This window comes from Chanodichthys erythropterus, chromosome 23 (assembly GCF_024489055.1).
Source record: "Chanodichthys erythropterus isolate Z2021 chromosome 23, ASM2448905v1, whole genome shotgun sequence".
NCBI classification, from domain to species: Eukaryota; Metazoa; Chordata; class Actinopteri; order Cypriniformes; family Xenocyprididae; genus Chanodichthys; species Chanodichthys erythropterus.
This window is the reverse complement of record NC_090243.1, coordinates 21,697,322-21,723,633: the sequence shown is the minus strand read 5'-3', so window position 1 is coordinate 21,723,633 and position 26,312 is coordinate 21,697,322. Positions and strand designations below refer to the sequence as shown.

The 26,312-nt window shown below is 38.7% G+C and overlaps 2 protein-coding genes across 2 annotated transcripts in view; both read left to right on the top strand.

Annotated features, from left to right (window-relative positions):
* sspo (SCO-spondin) overlaps positions 1-13,636 on the top strand; it is a 97,368-nt gene extending 83,732 nt beyond the window's left edge. The window contains exons 98-105 of the mRNA XM_067377682.1: positions 3-130; positions 1,358-1,503; positions 2,855-2,901; positions 3,428-3,648; positions 4,796-4,891; positions 11,342-11,402; positions 12,731-12,861; positions 13,478-13,636. Of these exons, the coding sequence (XP_067233783.1) occupies positions 3-130; positions 1,358-1,503; positions 2,855-2,901; positions 3,428-3,648; positions 4,796-4,891; positions 11,342-11,402; positions 12,731-12,861; positions 13,478-13,636 (989 nt within the window). The remainder of the gene's footprint in view (positions 1-2; positions 131-1,357; positions 1,504-2,854; positions 2,902-3,427; positions 3,649-4,795; positions 4,892-11,341; positions 11,403-12,730; positions 12,862-13,477) is intronic.
* A 6,696-nt stretch (positions 13,637-20,332) lies between these two features.
* The window catches only part of kcnh2b (potassium voltage-gated channel, subfamily H (eag-related), member 2b), a 192,427-nt gene continuing 186,447 nt past the window's right edge, over positions 20,333-26,312 (top strand). Inside the window, exon 1 of the mRNA XM_067377265.1 lies at positions 20,333-20,414. Coding sequence (XP_067233366.1) covers positions 20,339-20,414 — 76 coding nt within the window. The 5' untranslated portion in view covers positions 20,333-20,338. The remainder of the gene's footprint in view (positions 20,415-26,312) is intronic.

The window sequence follows — 26,312 nt, the reverse complement described above, 5'->3', positions numbered from 1 at the left end:
AGATTGTCCTGCTGGTCAGGTGATCAGCACGTGTGCGGGATCGTGTCCGTACAGCTGTGAGGATCTGTGGCCCGAGAATCAGTGTGTGCCGGCGACCTGCAGTCCTGGGTGTAGCTGCCCGCCTGGAGCTGTGAGTGATTCCTTAAATCATGTGACTTTTCTAAGTGATAAAATGGGAAAAAGAAATCCTGGGCTCTAAAACAAGTCTAGAGACCATCCTATAAACCACCTAGCAACACCCTAGCAGCTTTCTACAACAGCCTAGCAACACGTTAGCGTTGTCCTCACAGCTTCCTATAACACCCACCACAAAAATGACCTAGCAGATTCCTAGCAGCCTCATAGCAACACCCTAGCAACCTCATAGCAACAACCTAGCAAGCCATAGCAATGTCCTTTCAGCTTCCTAGAACACCCTAGTAACCCCATGGCAATGTTCTAGCTACTTTGAACACCCTAGCAACCCCATAGCAACACCCTACCAAGCCATATCAATGTCCTAGCAGCTTCCTAGAACACCCTAGCAACCCCATAGCAACATTCTAGCTACTCTGAACACCCTAGCGACCCCACAGCAACATTCTAGCTACTTTGAACACCCTAGCAACCCCTTAGCAACACCCTAGCAACCAATAGCAATGTCCTAACAGCTTCCTAGAATACCATAGCGATGTCCTAGCTACTTTGAACACCCTAGCAACCTCATAGCAACACCCTAGCAAGCCATAGCAATGTCCTTTCAGCTTCCTAGAACACCCTAGCAACCCCATAGCATCGTTCTAGCAACTTTGAACACCCTAGCAACCACACAGCAACATTCTAGCAGCTTTGAACACCCTAGCAACCTCATAGCAACACCCTACCAAGTCATAACAATGTCCTTTCAGCTTCATAGAACACCATAGCAACCCCATAGCAACGTTCTAGCTACTTTGAACACCCTAGCAACCCCTTAGCAACACCCTAGCAACCAATAGCAATGTCCTAACAGCTTCCTAGAATACCATAGCGATGTCCTAGCTACTTTGAACACCCTAGCAACCTCATAACAACATCCTAGCAGTTTCCTAGACCTCCATAGCAACACCCTGGCAACCACCCACACCTCCCTAGCATCATAGTGGCAGAGGCACAGGCAAACACCACCTGTTTTCTTCTGAAAATGTGTAAATCTAGTTTTGTTTTGATCTGCAGTGAAGCTGTCTGGTTTCAGCAGCACACATTCACATCTGCTCCTGACGGCTCTTTATTTTTGGAAGTGTTTAATTCTTCAGTAATTCCTCTTGTTTGGACACAGATGGCTGTACGAGTCCCTCGAGCAGCGCTCTGATAAATTAATCATGTTATCCATCTGCAGGTGATGCTCAACGGAACCTGTGTTCCTCAGTCCCAGTGTCCTTGTTCTGTCGTCTCGCTCCTGTCGGTGCCTCCCAACGTTACCCTGGACCTCCAAGAACAGGAAGTTCCTCCCGGAACTGTCATACCAAACTCGTGCAACTCATGGTACTTATCAAACTTCATATATATAAGTGGCTCGCCTTCTTTCTCTTCCTCCCGCAGGGTGTGTGTTGCATGTGTAAATGCATCTCTGGAACTTTATGTGGTTATTGGATTGAGAATCAATAACTCATGAAACTCAATGAGGCTTTTATAAGTGTGTCTCAGTGTCGTGAAGTGAAATCCACACGATCTCTTTGGACAAAATATATCAAGAAGTTTAGAAAGGTCACTCTGACATTGCTGAAAGAATCTGATGCCCTGTATGGAATATCTGACAGAATTACAGACAATTCAAAATTAGATATTAAGAAGTAAATACTCAGGTCATGTTTCGCCATTAATCAAAATACATTTATATATGTATATGTGCTAATATATGAATTATATTATAAGTATGTGTGTGTGTGTGTTTGTGATGTTTGTTAAGCTCGTTTCCACCACAGAATAAAACAATTTAAAAGATAATTGTGACTTTTTATCTCGCAATTCTGACTTTTTTTCCTTACAATTCTGACTTTTTCCTTACAATTCTGACTTTTTTTCCCTTACAATTCTGACTTTTTTCTTACAATTCTGACTTTTTCTCCAACAATTGTGAGTTTATATGTCACAGTCCTGACTTTTTTCCTCAGAATTGAGTTTATATCTCGCAATTCTGACTTTTCTCTTACAATTCTGACTTTTTCTCCCACAATTGCGAGTTTATATCTCAAAATTCGGACTTTTTTCTCACAATTCGGACTTTTTTCTTGCAATTGCGAGTTTATATCTCAAAATTCGGACTTTTTTCTTGCAATTGCGAGTTTATATCTCAAAATTCTGACTTTTCTCGCAATTCTGACTTTTTCTCGCAATTGCGAGTTTATATCTCAAAATTCTTACTTTTTTCTCACAATCCTGACTTTTTTCTCACAATTCTGACTTTTTTCTTGCAGTTCTGATTTTTTCTCGCAATTGCGAGTTTATATCTCAAAATTTTAACTTTTTCTAAAGTCAAAATTGCGAGAAAAAGTCATAATTGCGAGATATAAACTCAATTCTGAGAAAAAGTCAAAATTGCAAGATGTAAACTTGATATTGCAAGAAAAAAAGTGTTGAAAAAAATAGTGAGATAAAAAGTCGCAATGACATTTTTTTTTTTTTTTATTCAATGGCGGAAACAAACTTCCATAGTTTGTGTTTAAATTATGCTAAATATAAAATTAATAATTGATTTTGGGGTGAAATATACATTCTTGACAGGTTTTTTCTGCTTTGGAAAGTTTTCTGAGGAAACACTAACATCAAGCATGGAAAGCGAAATAAGTAAATTGTGTATTTTCACCTCTAATTTTTGTCTCGTGTTTGATTACAGTGTCTGTGACGGTGGGCTCTTTACCTGCACTAACGAGTCATGTGACGGTGAGTCATGTGTATGACCTCATACTCTTACAAGTGATACAAAAAGGGGCCCCACATGGTATTTTTATTAACTGTATAACAACTACTGACTAAATCTTCAGAGGAGAAACAAACATTCCTACAGTCTCTGAGAAATAAATGTTCCTCTGGGTATGAAACGAAGTGAAAGGAACAGAGTCTGAAGTGTTTATTTGCGTGTCAGTGGACTGTGAATGGAGCAGCTGGTCAGTGTGGAGCTCTTGTTCCGCGTCCTGCGGCTCTGGACAGCAGTTCTCCAGTCGGACGATCCGGCGCCAGCGTCAGTACAGAGGACAGGAGTGTGAGGGGCCGTCACACACGTCACGAGTCTGCAGGGGCCCCGAATGTGGTGAGAAACACAGTGTGAATTCAGTGCAGAGGGTTTGTGGGGCTTTAAGACAGAAAACACATTCTGGTTTAGCATTTTTTTTTCACATTAAGTTAAATACAGCAATATGGTGTATTCATTGAAGTGTGATTGCACCATATATGTTAAATGTTCACACAGAGTGTCCGGAGGGTGAGCGTTGGCTCTGGAGTGTGTCCGGATCCGAGCGAGTGTGTGAGAGGGGGTGTGTGGACCTCTACAGGCCTGAACCGCTCAACTGCACGGGCCCCGGGGCCACGGAGGGCTGCGTGTGTGAAGAGGGCCGATATCGGAGCCTGGAGGGCCGGTGTGTGATTCCAGCACTCTGTCAGTGTGAAGAGGAAGACGGGACGCTTCGAGAGGTACACTATCACTGCCCTTTATCATGTAATTGTGCTGGATACTTTGTTTATTTATCCTAATAAGGAACATCATTAATGAGTGTGATGGATGAGTGCTCAGGGCATCTATAGAAAAAAGATAATTGCCACATCAATAATGAATAAAGCGATGAAAGGCCTTACGAGGTTTTCTAATTGAACTACAGTAAGAGTTTCTGTATGAAGAGCGTTTTGTGAATGAGATGGATGATGTAACTTCCTGTGGCTGGTAAAATGCCTTCACCACAAAACAGATGGATGATATACGTACATAATAACATATGGACAGCAGATCAATATTTACTCTCATTTCAAGAGTCTTTTTCTTTAAAAAGTTTACGTTGTTAATTCATGCTCCTGGTCCGTGATTGATTAGTGATGTTATTCTAAAGGAAAATGTATGAAAATGAATTAAAATATTTGCGTTTGTAATCTTATCAAAATAAAAACAAATAATACATTTTTATAATAAATTGTGATAATTAAATACATAAATGTGTTATTTGAAATCTCTTCTGCTCACCACGACTGCGTTTTTTTAATCAAAAATACAGTAAAAAATGTGAAATATTATTACAATTTTAAATAGCTGTTTTCTATGTGAATATATGTTAAAATATAATTTATTTCTGTGATCAAAGCTGAATTTTCAGCATCATTACTCCAGTCTTCACTGTCACATGATCCTTCAGAAATCATGCTGATATGATGATTTGCTGCTCAAGAATCATTTTTGATTATTATTATCAGTTCTTTGATTAATAGAAAGTTCAATGAACAGCATTTATTAAATATAAATATTTTGTAATATTATAAATGTCTTCACTGTCACTTTTGATCAATTTAATGCATCCTTGATGAATAAAAGTATGAATTTCTCTTTTTTTAATATTACCACAAATGTTTGAATGGTATCATTATTTCCTCAAAAATGTTTTAGTTTTTTACTGTATTTTTGATCAAATAAATGGTGAGCAGAAGAAACGTCTTTCAAACACATTTAAAAAAGTGTAATGTTTCCAAACTTTTGACAGGTCCTGTATATATATATCAAGACTTGTTTTGGTAGGAAAGTGCCTGTCGAACAAAATTAATGTAAATATAAATTAATTCTGATTGTGTGTCACAGCCGGGGTCCGAGTGGGTGGACGGCTGTCAGTCATGTCGCTGTATCAATGGCCAGAAACACTGTCAATCAAGCTGTCCTCCACTGCATTGCTCTGAGGTAAGAAATGTGCCATTTGTTTTTTCATATTTGCTTTCCTTCCTAATTATCTGATATTTCAACATGTCATATATTCCTGGTTTCTCAGTTAGAAATCTGCTCTTGCATTCTCACAGTTTGGTTTCACATGTGTCAGCCAAAAAAGCAGTGAATAGCCTTGCATCAGAAATGAGCCCAGTAAGAGAACAGGCCGCCGTTAGCGCAGCAGATGCTGGAAATAGACTGACCCGTTGTCCAGGCAACAGCTCCGGTCAGAGATTGTGTCCCAGATGGCTCTGGAGTGATGGCCTGGACGTCTCAGAGCATCAGCAGCTCTTTAGGACGCTCTGTGCACCGTCTCAGGGGGACCCGACATCTCCTTTGGACTCCTGCAGAGATCTGTTCAAAGAAAAACTAAAAATACTGCCTTCAGTTTGTACAACATTTGTTCTTTTTTTTTTCGGTCCAAATCAAATTACCCAATTTGCATTTTTGCTGCCGGCACGAGTAAATGTCACTCCTCACTGTAGGATTGTTCCTGTTAACTCCAAGCTACAATAATAATCATGGACAGAAATAAGCACAGACTGAACTCATTTTCACAGTGTTTCACTTCTGTGCCTTTGGCTGCACTAAACTGAATCGCAAAAAGATAAAAACGGTTTTCAGAGATTCAAACAGTCAGTAATCTGTGCGATTTAAAACTGCTGAAATGTTCAAACTGTGAAAACTCTTACAGTGCACAGCAAAGTTTTAGGAGCTGCAACTAAACAAAACAAAAACAATGCTGAATGCAAATAATAAAAAACTGCTAATCATGCATAGTTAGAATGGCAACATAAATAGGATTATCAACTTTTTTATAATGCAGGAAAAATTTATAATTAAATAATATTAAATAAATTGTTATCCCGTGTGTCACTTGGTGTTGTGGCTGAAAATAAAAATAGGTTTCATTTGTTAACATGAGCTAACAATAAACAATACTTTTTAGATAATTTATTGATATAAACACAGCATTGGTTTCTGCTGAATCAGTAGCCAATGAGCTTGCTGCTCAACCTTCAAATACTTGGTCAGCATTTGCTGTAGCAGTTACAGCTCGCTTTCAGAAACCCTCAACCTTCCCCAGCTCCACCTCTATAGATCTGCTACTGGTAATTCAAGTATGCTATATTGTACAGCAACAGCATGTCTTACTTGCTCATAGCAGCATGTCGTGTGTGTATTGGCAGAAGCAAATCCTGCAATTGTTCTGTAGCAGCAATAAGCAACAGCAGCAGCAGCAGCAGCAATAACAATAGGAGCAGCAATAACAGCAGCAATAATGGCAGCAGTAACAATAACTAACAACAGCAGCAGCAACAATAATAGCTGCAATAACAGCAGCAGCAACAATAACTAACGGCAGCAGCAACAATAACAGCAGCAGCAGCAGCAATAACAGCTGCAATAACAGCAGCAGCAGCAATAACCTACAGCAGCAGCAATAACAGCAGCAATAACCAAACACAGCAGCAATAACAGTGGCAGCAGCAACAGCAGCAATTCCTAACTGCAGCAGCAGCAATAACCAACAGCGGCAGCAATAACTAACTAACAGCAGCAGCAACAATAACTAACAGCAGCAGCAGCAATATCTAACAGCAGCAACAATAACTAACAGCAGCAGCAGCAATAACGGCAGCAGCAATAACAGCAGCAGCAATAAATAACAGCAGCAACAATAACTAACAGCAGCAGCAGCAGCAATAACGGCAGCAGCAATAACAGCAGCAACAATAAATAACAGCAGCAGCAGCAATAACAGCAGCAGCAACAATAATAGCTGCAATAACGGTAGCAGCAACAATAACTAACGGTAGCAGCAACAATAACTAACGGCAGCAGCAGCAATAACAGCAGCAACAATAAATAACAGCAGCAGCAGCAATAACAGCAGCAGCAACAATAATAGCTGCAATAACGGCAGCAGCAACAATAACTAACGGCAGCAGCAATAGCAGCAACAATAAATAACAGCAGCAGCAGCAATAACAGCAGCAGCAACAATAATAGCAGCAATAACAGCAGCAACAATAACTAACAGCAGCAACAATAACCAACAGCAGCAGCAGCAATAACAGCAGCAGCAACAATAACTAACAGCAGCAGCAGCAATAACTAACAGCAGCAGCAGCAATATCTAACAGCAGCAACAATAACTAACAGCAGCAGCAGCAATAACCAACAGCAGCAGCAATAACTAACAGCAGCAGCAATAACTAACAGCAGCAGCAGCAATATCTAACAGCAGCAGCAACAATAACTAACAGCAGCAGCAGCAATAACCGCAGCAGCAGCAGTAACTAACAGCAGCAGCAGCAATAACCGCAGCAGCAGCAATAACCAACAGCAGCAGCAATAACAGCAGCAGCAGCAATAACCAACAGCAGCAGCAATAACAGCAGCAGCAGCAATAACAGCAGCAGCAGCAATAACAGCAGCAGCAGCAATAACCACAGCAGCAGCAATAACAGCAGCAGCAGCAATAACCAACAGCAGCAGCAATAACAGCAGCAGCAGCAATAACTAACAGCAGCAGCAGCAATAACTAACAGCAGCAGCAGCAATAACCAACAGCAGCAGCAATAACTAACAGCAGCAGCAGCAATAACCAACAGCAGCAGCAGCAATAACCAACAGCAGCAGCAATAACAGCAGCAGCAATAACAGCAGCAGCAGCAATAACCAACAGCAGCAGCAATAACAGCAGCAGCAATAACAGCAGCAGCATAACAGCAGCAGCAGCAGTAACTAACAGCAGCAGCAGCAGCAGCAATAACAGCAGCAGCAGCAGTAACTAACAGCAGCAGCAATAACTAACAGCAGCAGCAATAACAGCAGCAGCAGCAATAACTAACAGCAGCAGCAGCAATAACAGCAGCAGCAGCAGCAGCAATAACAGCAGCAGCAATAACAGCAGCAGCAGCAATAACTAACAGCAGCAGCAGCAGCAATAACAGCAGCAGCAGCAGTAACTAACAGCAGCAGCAGCAATAACAGCAGCAGCAGCAATAACTAACAGCAGCAGCAATAACTAACAGCAGCAGCAGCAATAACCAACAGCAGCAGCAATAACCACAGCAGCAGCAATAACCAACAGCAGCAGCAATAACAGCAGCAGCAATAACAGCAGCAGCAATAACCAACAGCAGCAGCAATAACCACAGCAGCAGCAATAACAGCAGCAGCAGCAATAACCACAGCAGCAGCAATAACCAACAGCAGCAGCAATAACCAACAGCAGCAGCAATAACCAACAGCAGCAGCAATAACAGCAGCAGCAGCAATAACCACAGCAGCAGCAATAACCAACAGCAGCAACAATAACCAACAGCAGCAACAATAACCAACGGCAGCAGCAATAACAGCAGCAATAACAGCAGCAGCAGCAATAACCAACAGCAGCAACAATAACCAACAGCAGCAACAATAACCAACAGCAGCAGCAATAACAGCAGCAATAACCAACAGCAGCAGCAATAACAGCAGCAGCAGCAATAACCAACAGCAGCAACAATAACCAACAGCAGCAACAATAACTAACAGCAGCAGCAATAACAGCAGCAGCAGCAATAACCAACAGCAGCAACAATAACTAACAGCAGCAGCAGCAATAACCAACAGCAGCAACAATAACTAACAGCAGCAGCAGCAATAATGGCAGCAGCAGCAACAATAACCAACAGCAGCAGCAATAACAATAACAGTGGCAGCAGCAACAACCAGCAGCAGCAATAATGGCAGCAGCAACAATAACAGCAGCAACAATAACAGCAGCAATAACAATAACAGCAGCAGCAATAATGGCAGCAGCAGCAATAACAGCAGCAATAACAGCAGCAATAATGGCAGCAGCAGCAATAACAGCAGCAATAATGGCAGCAGCAACAATAACAGCAGCAATAACAATAACAGCAGCAGCAATAATGGCAGCAATAACAGCAGCAATAATGGCAGCAGCAGCAATAACAGCAGCAATAACAGCAGCAGCAATAACAGCAGCAGCAATAACAGCAGCAGCAGCAATAACAGCAGCAGCAGCAATAACTAACAGCAGCAGCAATAACGGCAGCAGCAATAACAGCAGCAGCAGCAATAACTAACAGCAGCAGCAGCAATAACAGCAGCAGCAGCAATAACAGCAGCAGCAATAACCAACAGCAGCAACAATAACAGCAGTAGCTATAACTAACTGCAGCAGCAATAACCAACAGCAGAAGCAGCAATAACAGCAGCAGCAGCAATAACGGCAGCAGCAATAACAGCATCAGCAGCAGTAACTAACAGCAGCAGCAATAACAACAGCAGCAGCAATAACTAACAGCAGCAGCAATAACAGCAGCAGCAGCAATAACCAACAGCAGAAGCAGCAATAACCAACAGCAGAAGCAGCAATAATGGCAGCAGCAGCAGCAATAACAGCAGCAGCAATAACCAACAGCAGCAACAATAACAGCAGTAGCTATAACTAACTGCAGCAGCAATAACCAACAGCAGAAGCAGCAATAATGGCAGCAGCAGCAGCAATAACAGCAGCAATAACAATAACAGCAGCAGCAGCAGCAATAACAGTGGCAGCAGCAACAACCAGCAGCAACAGCAGCAATACCTAATTGAAGCAGCAATAACCAACAGCAACAGCAGCAACAGCACCAGCACTAATAGCAGCAGCAGCAATAACAGTAGCAGAAGCAGCAACAAAAGCAGCAGCAGCAATAATTAAAAGCTGATAGCTGATCTATTCTGCTAAGTCCAAACATATCAACATTGTCAGCAGCAATAACAGCAGCAATAACAATAACAGCAGCAGCAGCAGCAGCAATAACAGCAGCAATAACAATAACAGCAGCAGCAATAACAGCAGCAATAATGGCAGCAATAACAGCAGCAATAATGGCAGCAGCAACAATAACAGCAGCAATAACAATAACAGCAGCAGCAATAACAGCAGCAATAACAGCAGCAATAACAGCAGCAATAATGGCAGCAGCAGCAATAACAGCAGCAATAACAATAACAGCAGCAATAATGGCAGCAGCAGCAACAATAACTAACAGCAGCAGCAGCAATAACAGCAGCAATAACAATAACAGTAGCAGCAGCAGCAATAACAGTGGCAGCAGCAACAACCAGCAGCAACAGCAATAACAGTAGCAGAAGCAGCAACAAAAGCAGCAGCAGCAATAACTAACTGCAACAGCAGTAGAAATAACCAACAGCTGATGCGGCAATAACAGTATCAGCAGCAGCAATAGCAATACAAGCAGAAGCAATAACAGCAGCAGCAATAACAGTGGCAGCAGCAACAACCAGCAGCAACAGCAGCAATACCTAACTGCAGCAGCAGCAATAACCAACAGCAGCACCAGCACCAGCACTAATAGCAGCAGCAGCAGCAATAATTAAAAGCTGATAGCTGATCTATTCTGCTAAGTCCAAACATATCAACATTGTCATTTCCATTACCATGCCAAACTAAACAAACAAAAAGCTTTTAATAGTTTTAACCACAAATTATTGGTCAGGAGCAAAAATAAGCAAAATGCACTACATAAAAAGTCATTAATGTCTCAGAAAAGCATCAATGACAGAATGAAGTTTTTAGCAGAATATGGGAAGTTATGTGTGGAGTGATGAGTCACAACAAAACAAAAGTTGCATGTTGATGCTCCAGAGCGGTGTCTTTGAAAATCTGCTGAGAAATATAATATAATAAATACATCTGAAGAATGGAGGAAGAACTGTTGTTGTGTGGGGAGACTTTTCAGCTGCTGGTACCGGTGAGCTGCTTCACTGTGAAAAGTCATGTAATGCTTCAGAGTACAGGAGAATATTGCAGAATGGCTTAAAAATAAAGAAGACCAAGAAGTGGCTTGAGAACAAGTCCATCAGGCTCATGTTTGAGTCCAGATTTGAACCCTATAGTGAATATTTGATCTCACGTTAAACTAAAATGAACTAGGAGACATTTTTCAACTACTCTTAAACTGTTTAAGGCCATTAATGAGTGGAAAAACCCTGACTCTTCAAGTTCAGGAAGGCTATTCTGTGCTAAGTTGCTTTATCTACAGTATTAGTGCTAATTTCCTGACTTGTGATTTGGGATTAAAATAGCTAAAACAATTAAAAGATCACTAAATATTTTGGCTTGGCCTATTTTTATTTGCCCAGGAGTGTTTATATTTGCATAACAAGTCAAAAAAAAAAAAAAATTCATTATATCGCCTCTGGCTTCTCTGTTTTACTCCATCTTTGACTGTAAATGGCTCCGAGCACCTTTGGCCCGGCGGGAGTCGTATGGAGTCTGTCACAGCGGTACTGTCAGCATCCGTCCATCTCGCAGGAGATGAGTCACGTACGCCGAGCTATTCTGAGCCACCTGGCACCACCGATATCCTCTACATCATTTCTCTCTCTGTTTTCCAGGGTGAAGTGAAGGTGCTGGAAGCAGAGGACTGCTGCCCTGTGTGCCGGAGAGAGTATCCAGGTAAGAGTCACGAAACTCACCACTAATAGGGAAGAGTGAGCCAGGAGTTGGTGATATTTGTCAGCAGTTCTCGCAGCCCCATGTGCCACAGACTATTGATGTAGTACACATCATTAAGCATACTGGAGCTTTAGCTCTGGCACTCCGAGTTTGAGTCAAACTACAGCCGAGGCAGAGGTGGAACTACATTCCAGAGTTTGTAGGACTCTGTAGATTCTTCTCAGTTGAAAGGATCCGTTCGGATCATTTGTGCAATATAAAAATGCTGAATTGTGAAAACTCTCAAAGTTTCAGGAGGAACAACTGCATTTAAATGCAAGAACGAATCTTCTAAATCAGCAAGAGAGCTGCAAAATACAACTTAACAATCTACATATGCATAGTTTGTCAGAATGGCAAACATAAGCATATATGAAGGAATCTGTTACTTAACAATAATAACAAACGGGTAACACTTCATCAATAAGCTTTCATTTGTTCACATACATTAGCTAACAGTGAAAAATACTTTGAAAGCATTTTTTAATTTCAACATTTCTAATACATTATTAAAACCAAAACCATAAACGATGAACAGTATTTTAATGTTACCAAAGATTAATGCATACTTATTGTTCATGCATTTACTAAATTTCACACTATATTAATCATGTTGCATATTTTAGGTCTCATGGTAATGTAATACATTTTAATGTTTGATTTTAATGACATTATGAATGAAATTTCAGCACTGTGTACATTAAAGTCAACATGAAATACTATTCGACCCATTTTACTTCAAATTTCTGAGGGAAACCGGATATTTAGCGAGGGAAAAATGATTGGTTTCTGAGTACTTGCATTTTAATGAAACCAGAACCAAACATTTGTTCTTTATAAAAACATGCACTGATGAATTGTGCACAACAAGAAGACTGTACTAAGAAAGAAAATATGCAGATTTTAAAATGTATTTGTACTAGTGCTGTCAAATCAATTAATTTCAATTAATTGCATCTAACATAAAAGTTTGTAAATATGTGTGTGCATATGTATGTTCACACACACATATTTACAAATTTTTATGTTAGATGCAATGAATCGCACTAATTTGTACACGAATATAATTTTTAGTGGCAACGTGTTTGTAACTCTTCCTTGGATTTTCTTCTCAACTTTAAAAGCATCAATCTTCTCTCAGTTGTTCTGAGTTTTTCTGAAACCCTTCATTAAATCAACACACAAGATTTGATTAATTTCTTCTTCTGTATGTGCTTCTATTAATCCTCGGCTGTCCCTCTCTCCTCCTGTCCCATTTTCTCCCGTGAACATCACTTTCTCGTCTCCAGAGGATCCTGTTGCTGAGTGCCGTCGTTACACTGAGGTCAGGAACATCACCAAGGGCGACTGTCGCCTGGACAACGTGGAGGTCAGCTTCTGCAGAGGGCGCTGTTTATCCAGGACCGATGTCATTCTGGAGGTGCATGTCGTTCGTTTCTCTGTGATCTGAGAAGTGCTGCGTTAACCTTCACAGGTTATTAAAGCATAGTCATATATAATCATAAATATAAATACATGCATACAGTATATATAAACATTGATATCATTCATTAAACCACTAAAGAACTAATGCTAGTAATGGATACATCATATTGATCTTCTCACAGCAGATCACAATACAAAAGCACCAGATTTATCGTGTTCTTTGTTCTTGATTTAAATGTTTCATCAGATGCTGCAACTATTTTAGAATGTGTTTGAAATGGAAACTTCTGTCCGGTTGCCATGGAAACCAGTCTGCACACTCCAGCTTTAACGGCAAAACTCGCACCTCTTTTTTTCTTTTTTTTTTTTTTCTCCTTCACATCTGCCCTCTTCTTTTTGCATCTCGTGTTCGGCTCTCTCTCTCTCTCTCTCTCTCTGGAGCGTTTCAGAGACGAAACGCTCTAAATGATCCCAGGATTCCGCTCCATCAAAGAGAGCAGGCCATTGGCATTTGAGCAAATGTAGCGTGAAGACAATTTGGATTGTTATCCGTGGGTTTCGCTCGTCTGTTCTGGCCTCTAATAACGTCTCTCTCTCTCTCTGTCTCTCAGGAGCCGTACCTGCAGGCCTTCTGCGACTGTTGCAGTTACAGGCTGGACCCGCAGAACCCCGTGATCTTCCTCAGCTTGCAGTGTGCCAGCGGAGACGTCGAGCCTGTCGTTCTGCCCGTCATTCACAGCTGCGAGTGTACCAGCTGCCAGGGTGGGTAACGCCAGAGGAAACAGACATCAGGGGGTGAATATCCTCTCCGGTTGGTTTGGGAAGATTGACGTTCTGTTAGCACAGCAGTTAGTGAGGACAAATGTGCCAACATAAAAACGGAAAAAACTTCCGATGATATTTGGCAGAATGTCCAAGCTTCTGTTTTCCATACAGGGAAAGTGGATGATGGTGATTTATACTGTCAAAACACCCTTAAAGCACTATAAACAATCCATAAAACTTGCAATTTTATTAAACTGTTACAATTAGAAAACAAACATGATAAATACATCATACACACATATAATCATATACATATATTCTATATACAAAATATATTTTATCTTCCTATAATGAACTAACTTGAATGAAATTCACTTCAGTTTTCAGAGCAGAAGTACATTGATTACTTAAACATTAAGCATTATGTTTACAAATTAAAGTTGTGTATAATCATTTAAAAAAGATGTATTTAATAAATCATTTAGTTCATTGGGAGTAAAAAAACGTTTTAATTAATCGGTAACACTTTACAATAAGTTTTTTAACATTAACTAATAATGAGTTGTATAACAGCTGTATAATAATAACGTTATACAACTGTTAGTTCACAGTGCATTAAATCAACTCTTGATTAATGTATTAGTAAATTAATGTAAATGAATTTATTAGTAAATGTTGAAATTAACATTAACTAAGATTAATAAATGCAGTAGAAGAATTGTTCATTCTTAGTCCAAACAAAAGTGTTAGCAATTAATCTTCACATAAAAAAAGTCACACTTTAGTTTAAAGTCCAATTCTCACAATTAACTATTTACTACCACTTTTGCCTCGATTAACTCCTAATTACTGTTTATTAATAGTTAGTAAAGTAGTTTACATTCTAAAAAATTCTGGGTTAAAAACAACCCCTAGTTGGGTTGAAAATGGACAAACCCAGCGATTGGGTTGTTTTAACCCAGTGATTGGGTTAAAAGTTTTCCTAACCTGCTGGGTAGTTTTATTTAACTCAACTATTGTTTAAAAAATTACTGTATTTCTTGCTTAAAATAAATTGGAAATGAACATTTATTAATATGTTTAATGAATAATAATTAAACAATAAACATTTAGTAAATTGCTTATTAATAAATGTTCACTTTTTGATTATTATTGTTGCCTCTAGTAATTATGTGTCTGATTTTTAATTTTCAACCTATTTTTGGTTCATTTTAATCCAGACATATAGTCATTTTAAACAATAGTTGGGTTAAATAAAACTACCCAGCACGATGGGCAAACATTTAACCCAAACTCTGGGTTTGTCCATATTCAACCCAACTTGGGTTATTTTTAACCCAGCATTTTTAAGAGCGTAGTTTAGGGTCCAATTCTCACAATTAACTAACTATTTACTACCACTTTTGCCTCAATAAACTCCTAATTACTGCTTATTAATAGTTAGTTTACATTCTAAAAAATTCTGGGTTAAAAACAACCCTAGTTGGGTTGAAAGTAGACAAACCCAGCGATTGGGTTAAATGTTTTCCCAACCTGCTGCGTAGTTTTATTAAACTCAACTATTGATTAAAAATTACTGAATTTCTTGCATAAAATGAACCCAAAATAGGTTGGAAATGAACATTTATTAATATGTTTAATGAATAATAATTAAACAATGAGCATTTATTAAGTTGCTTATTAATAAATGTTCACCTTTTGATTATTATTGTTACCTCTAATAATTATGTCTGATTTTTAATTTCCAACTTATTTTGGGTTCATTTTAAGTCAGTAATACAGTCATTTTTAAACAATAGTTGAATTAAATAAAACTACCCAGCAGTTTGGGCAAACATTTAACCCAACTTCAACCTAACTTGGGTTATTTTTAACCCAGCATTTTTAAGAGCATAGTCTAGGGTCCAATTCTCACATTTAACTAACTATTTACTACCACTTTTGCCTCAGTAAACTCCTAATTACTGCTTATTATTAAGGTAGTTGTTAAGTTTACACAGTTTACCAATGAATGGGTTGTTTTAACCCAGCGGTTGGGTTAAAGCCAGCCATATAGTTATTTTTAAACAATAGTTGAGTTAAATAAAACTGCCCAGCATGTTGAGCAAACATTTAACCCAACCACTGGCTTAAAACAACCCAATTGCTGGGTCACAGAACCACTAAAGTGTTACCAAAACCCCCCAGAAATTTTGCTCATACCTTCTTTATCCATTTAGGGTGAACTAACCAGTTAAAGCTAATATTAATATCGACAGATATTTATTATACTTCCTTCACACTGACATACATAAATTATTCATGTTTTTTAATGGTCAGCTCTGAAGAGCATGTGGCATTTCCAGCATTATCACAAGCGAAGCATCATGTTCTCATGCTATAACCAGCAGACTGTAACTCGTTGCGTTTCCAGCATGCCCGATTTCATTAGGCTTGTTCTCGTCAGTGTTTAGTCATTCATCAATGTGATTGATCTCATTAGCTAATTGAATCTGCAGGACTTCACTTAGAGGGGTTGCATTTTTATCGTACGCCATCACGGAGCCATTGAACGCAGACTGATATTTATCGATACGCTCGTGAGCTTTATAAACAATGCTGCAAAATTTTGAAATCATGTTTGAGTAACAAATTGTGGCTTTTGAAGAATTGTCTGCCTGACTTGTGCAGCTTTCAAGTCACGTCAGAGACGAGCTCAAATCAAATGTGGATTTTCTGCCGATTAAAGAATCGTGGTGGAAGCAAACTTCGATCATAATTAAATTGTCATTGTTAATATTGTTCAATTGAGTTTGAATGCACTTGTGTACAGTTGATGAAAAACAGATAAAAAGCTTCCTAGAACACAAATTTAGCCAGTTTGCGCGACCACAACATGTCCCATAATTCACCACAAGAATGATAAAATACATCAATTACGCACATAATGGCTTCCTTTGCTCTTTATTGTGTTGCACCAGCACTAAAAGCTTCCTGCTTTTGTTGAGAAGTGAAAAAGAGAAATATAAAATTGCCATGTCCATTTTCATCCCAACCAAAAACACTTTCAAATGCACATCATAATTACACTTTCTTGAAGGCAACATCATATTTTTTGTTATTGAATAAATATATGATGAAGCAATGTTCTTCCTCAGTATTTTTGTCTTGTTTTCCAGCATAAGCATTCTTAAATCAATATCCATTTACTTGAGATGCAAAATGACATCTTCAAATGTTAAAAATGTATAAAAATCAAGTGAGTTTGTGCTTAAAACGACAATTAGGCTCAGAAAACAAACTTAATTCAAAGAGAAGAACCAAGTTTATTTTTCAGATTGCCATTCTAATCTTGATATTTACTTAAATGCATCTTGATTTAAGAATGTTTAGATATTTACTGGAAAACAAGAGGGAGAATAGCACTTTTTGCAGTGTGTCGGAGACTAAATATTAAAGGGGTGGTTGATTATTATTTCACTTTTTAACTTTAGTTAGTGTGTAATGTTGCTGTTTGATCATAAACAACATCTGCAAAGTTACGACGCTCAAAGTTCAATGCAAAGAGAGAAAATAATTCTCTGTTTAAGGACTACAACAAATGTCTGGTAGGGACTACAACGAGCTTCTTCCTGGGTTAGTGACATCACAAACCCTAAAATTTACATAAACCCGCCCCCGAGAACACACAACAAAGGGGGCGGGGTCCCCTTTGCCAATCCTCATTTTGGCTGCGTGAGATTCTCCCACTTTGTTGTTGAGCTGTTAAAGCTCCGCCCTCTTCTGGAAAGGGGGCGGGAGCAGCAGCTCATTTGCATTTAAAGGGACACACACAAAAATGGCGTGTTTTTGCTCACACCCAAATAGGGCCAAATTTGACAAGCTATAATAAATGATCTGTGGGGTATTTTGAGCTGAAACTTTACAGACACATTCTGGAGACACCAGAGACTATATTACATCTTGTGAAAGGAGCGTTATAGATCCCATTTAACATAATATTTCTGTTGTGTAGCTTGTTATAGTGAACCTTCAGAAGGTATGAATGAAGAATGCAGGTTAATATTTTGCACTTTTCCCCTTTCCGCAGGTGGAGGAGACCTGTCGAGACGCTGAATGGAGAGAGATGCTACTGTACGTCCTCATATTCATCCGGTGTTCTTTATGTAGCTTGTCATTATATGACTGAATCTTTTCTATTTAATATTTCCTAAAGCTCTACGAGATCTACATTCTGTACAGCCTTTAAATTATGTTAGGATTTATTACGTTTTCAGTCTCTAATGTTTTGTATTTTAATGAATCTATAGCTCTGTTGATTATAAAGAAATGAATTATTGTCAAAGACGGTCTTCTTTCACCTTTCATGACAACTGATTTCTTTGATAAATGTTAGGTGCAAATTTTTGTATTATAAAAAGCAACTATGTTAAGAAGAACAGATGATTTTACTAAAGTCTAAAGTAGATTTTTTCCCCCTTTAAATGCACTGAGATCTGTGGTTTGATTTATAAAACATTATTTTATATATTATTTCTTGCATCAAATATATTTATTTCTAAATGTGCTTAATTGCATCTTTTAAATGCATGGTCTTAACCACTGAAAAATCTTCTCATAACTTTGATCTTGAGTTTAAACTCTTTTAAATTATGCATTTCAAAATGGTTATTTTTGTGATTTTTACTGACTTTAATGCAGCAATTAAACTAACCTTGTGGGCTTATTTACTAGTGTGGATCAGTTTATTGGAGACAAAGATGCACTACAGCACAAATGCATTACATTTTCACCTGTCACATATGATCATTATAACAATATATAACGGCTGAATACACTAATACTCCAGTCAAAGCAATTTTAAGTGTGAGATAAGCTAGAAAATTGCACTAAAATGTGACAAATTCGCTCTATACAGTGTGATTTTCGAGCAAATACTTTGGAGAACCATGTGAATACTGTAGTAAATGAATATGGAAGGCTTATATGGTGTCACCACAGTACTTTTTTATATGGGTCGCTAATGAAACGGGTGTATCATATACATACTACTGAGACATTTTGAGCATAGGGGGAAAATTCAGTTTGATTTGGACACGTTTTTCCAATTCATCTCAATGGCAAAAAGTGTTCTGAATTCACCCAATATATATATATATATATATATATATATATGGAAAATATGATTTTACTAAAGTCTAAAGTAGATTTTTTGTTCCCTTTAAATGCACTGAGATCTGTGGTTTGATTTATAAAACATTTTATATATTATTTCTTGCATCAAATATATTTCTAAATGTGCATAATTGCATCTTTTAAATGCATGGTCTGAACTTTGAGTTTAAATTATGCATTTCAAAATGACTGAGAAAATGCAATGAAAGCAGGTTATTTTAACTGACTTTAATGCAGCACTTAAACTAACCTTTTTGGGCTTATTTACTAGCGTGGATCAGTTTATTGGAGACAAAGAAGCACAAAAGCATTTAATTTACACCTGTCACATATGATCATTTGCGGATATTGAATGAAAGGGATGGATGGGGAGGAGGAGGATGGGACGCTTCAAAGACAGTCTGGATAAATATGGACAAAAGCGCCGCGCCCCCTTGTGAAGCCCTGATTTCACAAGCATTTTGCTGAAAATGTCAAACTCCACGCAATTTCGCTTCTTAAGCTAATTGGCAAGAAGTTGCAAAATCATTGTTATTGCCCTAAATACCTCCGCTTATATTCATAGTACTGCTGTTATGTCCACGAGGAGTGTCTTTTGTCTGCACGCGCGTGACGGCGCAGGGAAACCCCACGTCCGCGACGCGTGCACCGACGATGACGTATCATGTACAGTCTGACAGCGCGCGACACCGCCGAAGGTGGAAAACAAAGCGCAAAAGCTCACGCGTGACAACTGTCAGGTGGGTTAGAAGAAGGTCTCGCATGGAGCTCTCGGCGATCGCTCGTGATGCGCGTGAAGTATCCCAGTGTACCTTTCATTTGCAGCCCGTTATTTCTGTTCTTTTCCACAAAAGCCCAGGGCATGACGACATCAAGGGTTCGACACCTGCGAAAGCAGACAACGCAATGATCTAAATGCATGTTTATTATTTACGCAATCGTTATTTATCTAAAGTTTTACGTTTTTTATTTTTAATTTACGCTAATTGCATACTATACATAGATTATATTACTATAAATCAGTAATTATTATTATTATAAGTTTAGCTGTATTGGTAATTAAATAGACGAGCTCGTTGTTGTTGGTCACCATCGAGACGGGAGGAGCGCGCGTCAAAATAATCGCATCTCTTTTCTTCCAAGTACATTTTTTTTTTCTTTTTTCCGACGAATGAAAACTGAGAAGAGCGCTTTAATTGGACAAAGGGATACCCGAGGACGTGACTATGGTAAAATTAGGGTACCTCTCGAGCGCGTTTCAGTCAGACAGAGTTCAGCGTCCCACATGTCACGAAGTAAATTAGCCTGGCGTCACTTCGGGATCATTTTTAAGGGATTACGCGACGTAAACAATCTCCTACTCGCGTTTGGAAACCGGAAACTGCTGTTTGGATAAGTATCTCGCTCGTGAGCGTCGCTGCTGCTGATGAAGTTCTCCGGAGCGGGGGACGCTCGCGCATCGCTGTGTGGAGCCGCGCGTGCCCAGGGCGCGCAGAGCGTGGCTGGAAGGTCAGCTTGAGCTCGAGACACTCCGCTGGACTGAACGCGCGAGGATGCCGGTACGACGAGGGCACGTCGCGCCGCAAAACACTTTCCTCGACACGATCATCAGGAAATTCGAAAGTCAAAGTAAGTTCGTGTTTATTTACAGTATATTTTGCACATGTACTGTGTTTTTGAGGTAACTTTTTATTCCTGTCAGAAATATAAAGGCAGAATGCACTAGAATACTCCAGTCAAAGCAATTTTAAGTGTGAGATAAGATGGAAAATTGCACTAAAATGTGACAAATCCGCTCTTTACAGTCTGATTTTCTAGCAAATTCCTCAGAGAACCATGTGAATACTGTAGTAAATGAATATGGAAAGCTTATATGGTGTCACCATGGTATATATGGTGTCACCACAGTACTTTTTTATATGGGTTGAAACAGGTGTATCATATACATACTATTGAGACATTATTTTAGATGTTAAAAATGTACTTGTGCATTAGCCTATCCAATAAAGACACCAAAATATAGGTTGAATATATATATATATATATATATATATATATATATATATATATATAGGGTGAATTCAGGTTGAAAAGTGTCCCAATCACCCTGAATTCACTCTATATGTGTGTGTGTGTGTGTGTGTGTGTGTGTGTGTGTGTGTGTGTGCGAGACCCTGGACCACAAAAACAGTCATAATTTTTCTCTTATGCCAAAAATCATTAGGATATTAAGTAAAGATCATGTTTCATGAAGACATTTTGTAAATTTCCTACCGTAAATATATCAAAAGTGTATTTTTGCGAGTGGATATGCATTGCTATGAACTTCATTTGGACAATTTTAAAGGTGATTTTCTCAATATTTAGATTTTTTTGCACCTTCAGATTCCAGATTCAGCTTTTATAACCCAATAAGCGTTTATAACCAAATAACCAAAAATCATAAGGATATTAAGTAAAGATCATGTTTCATGAAGATATTTAGTAAATTTCCTACCGTAAATATATCAAAAGTGTATTTTTGCATTGCTATGAATTTTAAAGGTGATTTTCTCTATATATTTAGATTTTTTTGCACCATCAGATTTCAGATTTTCAAATACTTGCATCTCGGCCAAATATTGTTTTATCCTAACAAACCATAATCAATGGAAAAGCTTATTTATTGAGCTTTCAGATGATGTATGAATCTCAATTTTAAAAAAAATTGACCTTATGACTGGTTTTGTGTTCCAGGGTCATTTATTTATATATAATTAATCATCCTATAAACATCATCCTTTATATAAACGTGTGGTGGTTCTGTTCAGAATATAGGCTTATATATAGTCCTTTACATGTATTATTATACAGTTATACAGTCAGTCAACTTTATGAGTTCTTACAGGTGATATATAACAGCCTTTTAGCTATTAGTGACAATCCAGAATTCATTCGTGTTGTTTTAGGCTTGTGTTTTTAGACCAGGGTTTAACCTTGCATGTGATTTTGAGCTCTTAAACTTTAATTTGCCTCAATTTTCATGATGCATTCGCTGGTCTAACGGGTTTGGAGATTCTCAGATGTGAATCTTCTTACTCAAGCGTCCTCAAAAATCGTACTGGCTTTCAAAGAGCCAATCAGTGTTCATTTCCATCTGTCTCAGACTGGAATTGTTTTGTTTTTCCTGATGTTTTTGTGCTGGGAAATAGTGAAGGTGATATCAATGAGTAATGCTGCATAAAATGAGAGTTTTGTAAGATCGCCTTGCACATTGATGTGAGGAATAATGGGATATTTATCCCTATGGAATTGGACTGTTTTGATGTCCCTGTGAATGATATTGGGGTATAATATGTCAATCCATAATTTACTTCTGAATCATTGCATAAGTGTTAACACATGCTTTATTAAAAACAATTACATCACCTTTCAGATCAGGCATTAGAGCACCTTACTTTAATATTTAATGAGGAATTAGTTGATAATGAAAACCCAAAGCATTTCTAAACCAAGTCTGGTTTGCATCACTTGGTCAGATGTGGCAGAAATCAATACGTTTTCACTTTCCATCTTAACCTTACCACTACCCTTCTTTTTTTGAGATGCCACGTCTCTCCCTCGGGTGCTTTAAATAATTTATCACCTCCATCAAAACCCATCACAAGCTTTTGAGAAGTGCTTTGGAGGTATTAAAGAGTAAGCGTAAGCATTTTAGCATGCGTTGTCATTGCATTGACCATAAGTCACAGCATTTCTCTCCAGATGGCTTGGATCTGTTTTTCTAGCCTTGATGTTTCATAAAAGACCGGTTCAAAAAGAACACGGTGTGCCTCTCGTTGTGATATTGCACCCGAATATTAAAAACTGAACAAGTGTTTTCTCTCTCCAGTGTTCAGTGGATGAGATGAGATGTCAGATGAGAACATTAGCTGCAATAAAACAATAACCTAAAAATAAAATAAGCCTGCTGTGTCCCACAGCTGATATGCCACTTTTTACTTGATATTTGTACCCCAGTGTCAATATTCAGTAACATTCATAGAGCCGTGAGACCAATGGAGAACAACAGCAAACACAAGCATCACTGTGGCAACTGCTGAAGACACACCAATGAGACGAGTCCCTCGAGAGACACCTCCTACGAGAATGACTTCATCTATCTATCTATCTATCTATCTATCTATCTATCTATCTATCTATCTATCTATCTATCTATCTATCTATCTATCTATCTATCTATCTATCTATCTATCTATCTATCTATCTATCTATCTATCTATCTATCTATCTATCTATCTATCTATCTATCTATCTATCCATCCATCAGCCTGTCACAATAACTACTTTTGTTTGGGCAATAATAAAATAATTGCGATATTATTATCATTTTAAGACCATTTTATGCCACTGAATATATAATCATAATATAAAAACAGCATAATAATGCAAGTAGGACACTTTCAAATGACAATGAACCTAACTCTAAGGAATATTTAGATACTGGAATTGAAGTGTCAAAAATAATAATCAAGTTGAATAAATAATAAATAAAGCTTTGCTAACAAAAAGTGCAAAATAACAAGTAGAGCACACTTGCAAATGCACAAAAGGCACTTATATGGAGATTTTCCATCTTCAGATTTTTCCCTGACCTTATTTTCTCAGTAAAGTAAGGGTGCACACTATTTTCTGAAAAACACAAACCCTACTTAGCAGTCAGATGTCCATATGAACAAAAGCACAGATGTTTTCTAGAGGCGTATTTTTTAATAAGTGGAAAAACTTCTTTTAGCTTGAGTGCATAGGTTTATAACGGTGCATCATGCATGAGATGCTGCAGTTCAATGGTCAAATGCGAATGTTTACATGGAGAAACAGCGCAGTGAAAGACAAAAACGCGTTCTCTGTGAAAATGAACTAGACATTCACGTGCTAGCTGTGAGCGTGCACCATGTCACCCTGTCATGTTTATATTTGCACCAGAACAGCGGATTGCGGAAACTGGTGCATTTGGACTTATTCTTCCAAACTGTCTGTAGTTGTCAGGAAAACACTATGGGCCCTGTTTTAATGATCTAAGCACATGGTCTAAAGTGCAAATGCACTTAGGGCGTGTCCGAATCCACTTTTGCTAGTTTACGGACGGGAAAGATGGTCTAAAAGGGTTGTCTCTTTTCTCTCTAGTTCACCCAAAAATGAAAATTCTGTCATTAATTACTCACCCTCATGTCGTTCCACACCCGTAAGACCTTCGTTCATCTTCAGAACGCAAATTAAGATATTTTTGATGAAATCCGATGGCTTTGTGAGGCCTGAGCAATGACATTTCCTCTCTCAAGATCCATTAATGTACTAAAAACATATTTAAATCAGTTCATGTGAGTACAGTGGTTCAATATTAATATTATAAAGCGACAATAAAATTTTTTTGACTTATATTGTGATGGCCGATTTCAAAACACTGCTTCATGAAGCTTCAGAGCGTTATGAATCAGCATGTCGAATCAGCGGTTCGGAGCACCAAAGTCACGTGATTTCAGCCGTTTGACACGCTATCCGAATCATGATTCGACACAAAAGATTCATAACGCTCTGAAGCTTATAGGAGCATATTACTAGTGTGCTGTGCTCTTTAAATAACAAATCAAATATTGCAGCATTGACTTTAAACCAGGTTTTTGACGCAATCTATTTCAGTTCCTCAAAATAGCAATACGTCAACAATGCATCTGAACACACCTCGTTTTCAGACCAGCACACCCATGGGCGAACGAATGGGGGCAAATGTATTTTTTTATTATTTAAACAACGTGGCGCAGTACGTGAAAATGATAACTGCGTTGCATTCCCTTTAAAAGCCAGCTGCGCTCGCGCCATGGCGGATTTGCTATTTACAAGTTGGAATTTGCGAGCGGAAAAATTACATTGTAATCCTTTTATTTTTAATATTTGGCATAGCATTATGCACCCACCTATTGGTGCATATTATTAATGCGCTCTTTAAAAAAATATTTTTTTTTTTATAAATTGCGCAGGTGTTTGTTGGTCAATAACGCAGTCGTTTTCAGTTGCCTCAAAATAGCAATACGCCAACAATGCATCTGAACACACCACTTTTTCAGACCAGCACGCCCAGGGGTGCACAACTGGGCGTAAATGCATTTGCTAGTTACATGATGCAGGACGTGAAAATGATAACTGCGTAGGGCTGAAATTAGCAAAAAACACTTGCGTCACGCCTGCCGCTGCATTGTGCCGGTTGTATGATCCTAAAACGCCACCTTTTTTCACCTGTCGATGTCTGCTTTGTGCATTGTTGCCAAGTCCATGATTTTCCCGCGGAATTGGGCTACTTTAACACTGTTGTCCCGGGTTTTTTTTTTCATGTACAACCCCAAATAACATGATATTTAGCACCTGGAATGCGAATTTTACTAGTTTTGGTTTAGTTTTGAGTAGCAATTGTGCGCGTTTTGTTGTGAAAACCTGGCAACCCTGGCTCTCTGTATGAAGAAACGACCTGACGGTGTGTGTCTAAAATCATCGAGGTCATGTCCATATATCGTGCGATAAGTTGATATATTGATTTTTGTGACCGTCCATCCCCATTCTATACACTCAACTTTTCATGATCATTCTTTCTCATGACTGTAACATTAAGCCTTCAGAAGACAGAAGCATCATAGGAGAGTCTGAGATGCACATTTCCCCACCGCACTGAACTTTGCTCAGCGTTAGGGAGGAGTATTTATAGTTTTCTATATAAAGTTGTGTTTTTCCATCGCCTGCTTCACTGTCACATCGCTACTGAGTTGTCATGGTCTGCTTCTGCCAGTATTCTGGGATGCAGAGTGGTTGCTATGCCCGTCTCTCTCTCTCTCTCTCTGTAATGGAGAGCGGCTGAGATCACAGTCTTATCGGCATGCTGTCAGAGGAGTTGGTGTGATTAAATTTCACCGTGGTACAGGTGTCTATTCTTCTCTCATTCTCTCTTTCAGCCTCTGTTGCTCTTGTTCTCCGGTGCACAAGCCCTCTACATGAATCATTAGTTTGTAAAGATTTTGCTGTACTGCAGTAGATGTATTTGCTTCTGCATTATAATAGCGCTGCATTATTTACACATCAGAGCGATAAAGAAACATGGTGTCATGTAAAATTACAGACCGTGTCCCAAACAAGTCAAGGCCGTTTAGTTGCGTGTTTGGTTCTTATACCTTACCCCTTAACTCAGCTGTTTAACACATTTGCATGCATTGTGTTTTGCATATAAATTTGGTGCGAGCTTGCGTCTAACAGTCTCTTGTATTATTTTAACCACTTTTCACAGAAAGAACACCTGTCTAAAACCTTCAAACACACGCTAGATTCGCTCTTCCCCTTGTTAGAGCCACACAAAGAGGATTTGCTGTCTCCTTTGCCGATTTCTTTCAGGTGTTCCTCATTGCTAAATGCATTGTTCTGTTTTCTCAGGAGACGCGGCTTGTTTCTTCCTCACAGATAAAAGATTAAGATGAGCTCACTTTCTTCCATTCAAATGTTCCTTTC